The sequence below is a fragment of the Pagrus major genome, chromosome 15 (assembly GCF_040436345.1).
Source record: "Pagrus major chromosome 15, Pma_NU_1.0".
Classification (NCBI taxonomy): domain Eukaryota; kingdom Metazoa; phylum Chordata; class Actinopteri; order Spariformes; family Sparidae; genus Pagrus; species Pagrus major.
In genome coordinates this window covers 8,547,693-8,556,471 of record NC_133229.1, presented here as the reverse complement: position 1 = coordinate 8,556,471, position 8,779 = coordinate 8,547,693, and the positions used below count along the sequence as shown (strand labels likewise).

General features: G+C 40.4%; 1 protein-coding gene across 1 annotated transcript; it reads right to left on the bottom strand.

Moving 5' to 3' along the window:
* Positions 1–1,481: 1,481 nt before the first annotated feature.
* On the bottom strand, positions 1,482–8,511 carry tmem72 (transmembrane protein 72). Its single transcript, XM_073482246.1, has 5 exons — positions 8,277–8,511; positions 4,959–5,025; positions 4,042–4,113; positions 2,494–2,633; positions 1,482–2,265 (listed from the first exon to the last, which is right to left on the bottom strand). The coding sequence occupies exons 1-5, from the start codon at positions 8,350–8,352 to the stop codon at positions 1,832–1,834; spliced, it is 789 nt and encodes a 262-aa protein (XP_073338347.1). The 5' UTR covers positions 8,353–8,511; the 3' UTR covers positions 1,482–1,831.
* Between the last annotated feature and the right edge of the window lie 268 nt (positions 8,512–8,779).

Below are 8,779 nucleotides of genomic sequence, written 5' to 3'. Positions count from 1 at the left end.
AACCCAATTCCTTCAGCACAGCCACCATTAAAGCACCTATCCTGTTTGTTTTCCCAGCTCAGCAGTAAAGGAAGAAGTCCCTGTGAGTGACCTGTTAAGATTTATTTCACCCATCCTGTTTTTCAGCCTGGATGTGCCATCTAGGAAACTATTGTACAAACTGTAGGAAGTCTCCCTCTCTCTCTGTCTGAACAGGATTTATGATTTAACATGCACAGAGGAAGTAAGTTGTTCCAGCAGCTGAATAACTTCCCCCACAGAGAACAGCTCATTCTGAAGGATATGGCTATGACAACGTTGGTGGAACATTTATGGAAGCGGGCTGGAAAAACTGACGTTCCCTTCCTCTATTACTGGGTCACTCAGCTGCTAATTGACCCAAGATCATTGTGAAGCTGATAATACAGCCCTGATTACAGGACAATGAGCGTCCTCACTGAACTCTGGACAAAGACTCTCTGTTTTCCCCTCATCTCATCCCTCCTGACTGGATTCACATGCTGTTATACCTATTCAGTGAAAAACACATTTAAATGGTGAAAAGAGTTTATGACATCAGTATAGCTGCCGGAGATGTAATTGGTGTCAAATAAAGGGGATAACCCAGTTGTTTAACCTGCAGGCTTTTTATGCGTGCGTGTGTTTTCACGTGTCTGACCCCAGAGAGTGAGGTGTTTTCTGATGAATGAGCCTCTCTGCTTTTATTGATTCTCTCTTTAGCTTTGATGCTGCGGAGAGATTGCCTCTTAAGGCTACATGCAGTTATATATCTGCAGTTCAGTGAACAAAGGACTGAGGAATACAATGTGTGTACAGTCTGAATGTGTGTGTGTGTGTGTGTGTTTTGACAGAGCAAAACAGTATTGATTTATGACCTGAACAAAAGATGAATGTCTGTACGGAGAATTGTATTCTTTGTAGCGTGATAAAAACAAAAGACATACAAATGAAATGCTTTTCATACATCCTTTTGTATCACAAATATGCTAATTTCAGGGTGATTTATGGAGCCTGGGTGTGATCCAAACAACCTATTAATATTATCAATGCACAGCGTCTGACATATTATTAATGCATGAATAATAAAAGTAATTGTGTTTGGTTTGTTGGCACATACGATATGTTGTGTTGAAACACAAGCCTGATCTGATGCTTTTCTCATCACCATAATAACGTGAGCACTCCTCCCAGAGCTCCGTCTCCATGGTCACCACTCACACACGACAAACACACAATGAGGAGACTTGAATGTGACTAACACATGCACCTGCACAAGCTCTTAATTCCTGCTACTCCCGGTCACATTCACGCGTATTTTTCCTCTGATGCTGAATGGACGAAACAGTTGATCTAATTTATTGCCTCATGCATAATGCATGCTGCAGTAACTGGATTGGATTGCTCCACGTTAATGTTTGCTTTTCAATCAGTGCTAGCTGTGCAAAAGAGAGGCAATCATGCTAAAAGCCACCCATGTGCACACGTGGGTACAAATGGTTTAATTTCTTTCCATTTATACAGTTGAAGATCAAATTGTGCTCAAATACATGCAGATTTCACATACAATACATTTTTCTTTATGTACAAATAGATCTTTTTTAAGTTAAAAATACAAAAATCAGTTGGACATTTTATAAAAAAATCTAATAATCTTCAGTATTTAGTTGAGGAATTACATAAAATACACAAAACCTTTTAACTGAACACTCAAAAATGCTCAAAAGTCTTATTTTGGCCACCAGCTGGTTGCTCTCAGTCAGTATGAACACATTGCTCATCTTCTCCTTTGTGTGATATCAGTAAGCAGCTCAGTCTGAGCGCAGAGTGGCGTTCAGTCTGTAATCATCGGTGCAGTGTCTGAGGTGGTGTCTGGCTCACTGTAGCAGTCCATCTCCTCCATCTCTCTCTCCACTGGCTCCTCCTTGTTGCCTCTGAAGCATATCAGCCTCCTGTCTTTCCACCTCCTCCTCTCCCTGTCTGCAGTGGCTGCTGTCTGCTCCAGCTCCAGCATGGCCTGGACGCTCTCTCCTCTCTCCCCCGGGCCGAGGCACCGGTCTCTGGTGGCGAGAGCCAGTCCCCCTCCTCTCCTCCCCGGAGCCATGTGGAGGAATGCGAAATTGCTGTCCGAGTCTGCTGTTTCCGTCACACACACAGTGGTCGGGCCTTGGTCGCTGTGGCTCTCCTGAGGCCTTTTGGGAGACTTGTTGGTCTTTGATTTCTTGCTGAGGATGAAGTTGAAGAAGGCCGTCACGAGAAGCATTGTGCCTGAAATCAGAAAGTATATTTTATTTTATAATTCTTCTTTAAAAGAGACATTTTGAAATATCACAGTAAGAAAAGCACATGTAAAATAATACAATTTCCATCTACGCCTGTGTTTTTCCTACTATGTGACAATTCAAAATGTCTGTTGCTGTAAAAGTTGATGACACTAACAGTACAGTAAACAGTACTGTGATTATCAGCGTGTTGTAGCTGCTGGTGCAGTTTTACCTGGGATAATTGCATGCCACACTAACACAGGGTGCAAGAAGCAGACCACTGACATTATGGAGTAGTAGAGGAACTTATGGAATCCTCCGATACGAGCCATCTTCCCCCACAACTGAAACACCTGCCAGTCTGGAGGACAGCTACAGAGAAAGACAGGAAGAAGAGGAAGATTGAGATTCATTTACAACAAATTCTACGTGGTCACAATTATTCATGGGAACTTATTATTTTACTAACGAACTGTACAATGTGCTCATTTCACTGTGTAACCAGACACCCTTTCACATCCTATTCTTAAGAGCAGATATTGTGTAAGTTCAGCATGACTGTTAAAGATAACTTACTTCTATGTAAGCATAGAGGAAGCCTGATGTAGGTCATACTCATCAGTTTGTACTCTAAATGTCCAGTATGGATGACTAACTACACAAGGTTATGAAGTCAGCAAGAGTCTCCTCTGTATAAAAACGCACATACATTGTACATTCCTCTTGGGATGAGTCCACATGCGTATGTCTGGTTCTAGGAATCAGAATTAATCTTGTGAAAGTCAAGACGCTCTGGAGCTGGGTCCTTTCTAACATATTGTTGTATTAAAAACTGGAACAACACTACCCCTATCTTTCTTCTTTTGGGGTGAAAAGTCGTGTTCTTACAAAATTAGATACGTTGACATTGCAAAGAATGAACCCTTCTCCCTCTGTGCGTGGTGCAGAGTCTTCTGGGGGCCCTGAATACAGTATGAATTCACCACTGACCAGTTTAATCTGAACCTGTCTGGCCTTCTCATCTACCCAAGACCTTGGGGTTTTCATCAATGTTTTCATAAAGTTTCTATTTTTTTTTTGTTAGTCAATTTTTTCTTTTATGGATTGGGGTCTTAATCTTCCAACTTTTCTAGTTTCTGATGTGTTTTGGAGTTAATTTGTTACTTAAGGTAAGGGACTACTCTGGGGGAAACAGTTGACTTTAAGTACTTTAATTACATGTATACATTTACTATCTAATAATTACATAAGATCAATGTAAGGATCACATATGATGCAAAGCTCTTCTGTAATGTTGAGTCAATGCATTTAAAATCGATAACTTAATCTGATTAAATTAAATTAATGCATACTTAAACATAAACCTTGTTTATTTAATTATTACACATACAGTTATGGGGGAACTTCTACATGTTTTCAAGTGTTTATTATTCAAGGATTATACATTTCAAATTGGTTATTGGGTCTCTGTAATAAATCATACATCTAATTATTTAATTTATACATATTGACTCAACATGATAAAAAAACTTTGCACTTTGCTAATGTAATAGAATTAGAGGGAAAATATACATGTAATTAAAAAAACTTAAAGTCACTTTTCTAGGCAAATTATTATTATTATTATTTTTTGTGAGGTCAGCCAGGCTTGGAGTCAAGCTGTCTGTGCACGTCAAGCCCATCCAACTCCTGAAAGCTGCAACCAGTACGGTCATTTCATACCAGCAGCATAAGACAGACGCTTGTATGTGGTTTTTTCTCTGTACTGTACTGTACTCACGGCAGACACATGAACAGAAGAGTATCCAGGAAATAGGCCAGCTCAAACACCATGATACCAACAGATGACACTCTGGAAGGAGGAAAAAAAGGTTGGAGCCACATGAAACTGATACAGTCTCATTGATAACATCAGTAAACTGTTTCTAAACTATGTAAATAATCTAAATATTTAACTTTCTGTGTATTTTATCTTGGGCTGTGGGTGAAGATTGCATTTTCTAAGTTGTGCAAGATGCGGGCAGAAGGGTTAGGTTTCAAGTGCCCTATGACAATAAAAGAAAGAGGTATCACCTCATATGGTGCAAAAGACCAAAAAGGCACTGAGGGATTGTGTTTGGTGCTACTATATAACCCCCTTTGTGTTTAAATAGTCTGATAACCATCTGATCAAGTGAACCAGAAAAATGCCCTCATACTAATATCGTACACTGCCCTCTCTTTGAAGAGTTATCACTGATTTGTGTGTGCGTATGTTTCTGTGTGAAGCGTTCATCTGCATCTGTGTGTACTGACTGAATAAACAGTCATGCATTTCTCGTCTCCTTTGGGAGATGTTTTCCTGTGACTCTGTGGGAGTTTGGCTGTGAGCCACAGAGATAATAAGAAGTAGGTCTGAAGGATCGCTCTTCTTTCTGCCCTCTTCACCTTGTTTCATCCTTCTGACTCCTTCCCAACATCTCCTTGCAAGTGTGTGTGTACATATGGTGTGAAAGCGATTATACAGGCCAGGTACAGTATTGTAATTGTTTTCTACAATCCCTCAGGCCACACATTCTTTACCATATTAAAATCGAGGCGGTCTGTTTGTAACTCAGGAATGCCACCAGTTTAGTCCCAAGCAGGCCGGAGTCAGGAGTGCTTTGGTAGGTTTAAATTCATACTGTATATCATGAGGTCGACTGTAGTGCCACTTACAATAAGTAGATGCCGAGGCTGTTGAATTCTCCATGATGTATGGTCTCCACTCCCACAGCACACAACACTGAAGAAGAGACAGAAAGATAATTTCCTTGTTTTTATTCAGGCTCAGGTACTCTGTCGCTGGTGAGCAGATTCTGTCCAGCAGATGTCAGACTTAGTTCATGATTTCCTCAATATTTGGTCAAAACTTGGATGATTCAATGCAACCAGTGAAACTTGTTCAGATACTTTTAATGTTGCCACTGTGATGGAGCTTTGTGTTGTGCTGCTTTTACTTTTTTTTTGGCATATTTCTACGTATCTTTGTCGTGCTGCTGTCATTTTATTCTTTCCTGCAGTCTTGTAGCTGTGATGTTTTAGGGTTTTCTCCCCTCATTGAGCAATAACGATTTGACCTGAGTTGACTTGAAGTGACTCAACTTGATTTCAGAGTTAACACCCTAAGGCGTAGTATTCATCTGAAGGCATATGCCATGAAAAGATATATAAAGACAATAAGGGCAATTTTTAAAATTGTTTCCACCATGGTCACAACATTTTTGTAATAGCTTACTCATGCTTGTAATTATCATTTCGCTGCCGGCAGTTTAGGTTGCGTTATTTGAGTGGGCACTTAACACATCACAGATCTGCCTAAGCAGAGCACCACTTGTCTGTGAAGTGGTTCTTACATGTCATCAGGGTATGTAGATCCATTCTCTATCAATATTTCTTCTTTTCTTCCATTTATATGAATTCACTGTAAATGAAAGCATACATTTATTGGTAAAAGGAAAGCTAGGCTGCAACTGGAAGCTGCAGATTTGTTCCTTTTTGTTTGTAAGATGAACTTTGCTGCATTAAACTTCAGCAGGTTGACTCTCTTCTACAGCTGACCTTAACCTCTGACCTCAGTGTGGTGAGAGAAAATCTCCAGAAGAGATCAATAAGATTATTTATTAGAATATTTTAAAGGAATAATTTGACATTTTCGGAAATAAACGTAGATCGGTACCACTGTCATGTCTGTATGGTGTAAATGAAGCTAGCACAGCAGCTAGTTTATTTAGCTTAACACAAAGACTGGAAACAGCTAGCCTGGCTCTGTCTTAATGTAACAAAATCTGCCTAGCTATTATATATTATCATATCTTTTCATTACTACCTGTTCGACAAGTTTTGGTTACAGAGGGAGTCATGTGCAGGACTGTTTCTTAGCAGGCACAGTAACTAGGCCTACCTTGCGTCTTGTCCTCATGGTGAGGAGCCAGACAACCAGCAGATACCATTGGACCACCCACATGATATGGGATAAAACCACAATATCATTTAAGAGACATACATGCTGCCTTCAGTCAAAAAACAGAATGCAAGGAGAGCTGTTCAGTTGTGGAAAATAGTGTCCCTCTGGTGCTCATCAGTTTAGGGATCTTGTTCTTTCAAAATCATAGAAAAAGTCTGAGGCACTCAAGAGGGTGATGAGTTAAAAAGCCTTTAATTAATCACGGCTGTTGAATCACAACAATAGTAAAAACACGCTGCCTTTAAATGGGACTTGTGAGCTTGTCGTTATGACCGCTGCTCGGCAACGGTGCCTGGAAGCCACCAGCGCTAACAATTCAGCGAGCTAGAAAGCAGGTCACGCATGCAGGAACTGAAAAGGGATAAAGTTAGGTAGAATTAGGTAATTCATAAGAAAAGCACTATACAACTAAAATTTCAATATATTAACTTACCATCTTTCAAAAACTAAACAGCCATTTTTTAAAACATTAGCATACACGTCATAACTCGTGAACTTGGAGCTTTCAGAAAATTTACACTAACAAGGGGGATGTTCGTCTAGACTGCTCTTGTGAACACTGTAAATATGACCACATTTGAAGGCAGCAACAGTATAACTTTTATTTTTGTGTGATGTGTAAGAGGTGCTGGTGGACTGGTGGGTTTGTCACCTTTGGATAGATACAGGCTAGCTATTTCCCTCTGTTTCTAGTCTTCATGCTAAGCTAGGCTAACAAGGTACTGGCTTCAGTCTTGATATGAAAGTGGTGTCAATCCTCTCATCTAACTCTCTGCAAGAAACCCAAATGTCAAACTGTATTTTGAAGGTTCCCAAATGCATTTGAACATACGGGACGCTATAAAATTAGATGACAACAAAGTCTTAAAAACCATAAAGAACCGCCTGTTTTACTACCCATCAAACCATCGACCATCAAATATATTTCTTCTTTAATCAGTTGTTTTCCTGTGGGGTCTGAAAGAGGTAAGCAAGTGCTGATCGCCACTAAACACATGGAAGCAATTTCTCTGGCGTGCTTAGCTGAAACTCTGTGATAGAATCTGCACCAGAGGGAAATCAAGGGAATGTTTTCTGGTAGTTTATAGACTGTGAGAGGAATTAACGCTGCATATAGAGCAGCTGGATATTAACATATATGCGCTCTCTGCATGCATGTCTGTTTGGAGAACACACACAGAGGCAGACAGGCCAACACAGACATAAAGACGTGTAAACAGAGACAGAGGCATACCATAAACATACACACACACATATAGAAGCAATGCACTGAAAGCTCCTGTAGGTGTGAATGTATAACAGCTTGTGATCACATAAGCCCAGTAACCCAGCTGGATACAGAGACTTGGTTTCTGGTGTGATGCGAGGCACATGTCTCTAAGTAAATGTTCAGTGTCTGCAGCTGTTGGAGTTTAAGTAGAGAGGTCCCATATTTCTTGAAAGAGGCAGCAACCAGAGAGCTATTTCCCCCGTGATGATTTAATGTGGCTGAGAGAGCTGCGTGCAATCTGTCCCTGCGTGCCTGAGAACAACAGCGAAGGGGGGGACACTAATAGCAAGGTTATGTATGATCAAGTATGTTTTTATATGCTCCGTATATCAGCAGAGTCGAGTGTTCTTGGAGGTCAAGTATACAGTTGGCCAACATCACCATCTGACCTTCTAACATTTTGGGTTTATGAAATCCTTAAAAAGTCCAGCTGGAGAGCTCCTAAAAAAGGTGACACTTTCAGCACAGGCAGGAGTCAGATATCAGCTTTAAACAACAGGTTGCAACACTTCATAGCAGATAAAATGTATAACTTCTATCACTACTCCTACTTCCAATAATCTTATGTTGAATTTTAAGTTTACAACAGTGTGTAAGCTCTGACTGCAGAACCTATCAGAAAGATGATCTGGAGTCTGTTGTACATCAGCTAGGACATCCAAAGAACTAAATCAAACTCATACTGAGACAATAAGAGATACACATGAGTCACAATTTAATCTTTTCATGTTTTTCTGTTTGTTTTTTTATTTTTACTTACCTGTTGCTGTAGAAACACCAAGAATCCTGCAGGCGCACTCCACAACAACCCACCAAACGCTCTCTGAGTTCCCCATGACCTTCTTCACTGTTTAACAAATGTAACCTTGACGCTTCTCTAACACTCCCTGAAATAGTCGGTGTATCTAGTAGTTACCAAAGCGGCAATTTAGACGCATCATTGAATGTTGGCTAGGTGGGTGGTTGTAAAGAAACTGGAATAATCCATAAGCGCCATGATGTGGAGCCTCTTAGACTGTACGCTTTTACTTCTGAAAGGTTTGTGACTCAGTGCCCCTGTTGCTCCATTAACTACTAATCACACACACACACACGCACACACACACACACACACACACACACACACACACACACACACACACACACACACACACACACACACACACACACACACACACACACACACACACACACACACACACACACACAATAACAATGCCACTTTCATTTAGCAATCCACCTTGGACGTCAAGGTGAAACAGT

Bases quoted from the DNA above. Each gene is read 5' to 3' on its own strand.
- tmem72 (XM_073482246.1), bottom strand. From the start codon at position 8,352: ATGGGGAACTCAGAGAGCGTTTGGTGGGTTGTTGTGGAGTGCGCCTGC. The intron at 5,026-8,276 runs GTAAGTAAAAAT...TCTCTTCTTCAG, and splicing joins TGGTGTTTCTACAGCAACAG to TGTTGTGTGCTGTGGGAGTG. The intron at 4,114-4,958 runs GTAAGTGGCACT...TCCTCCTTCCAG, and splicing joins AGCCTCGGCATCTACTTATT to AGTGTCATCTGTTGGTATCA.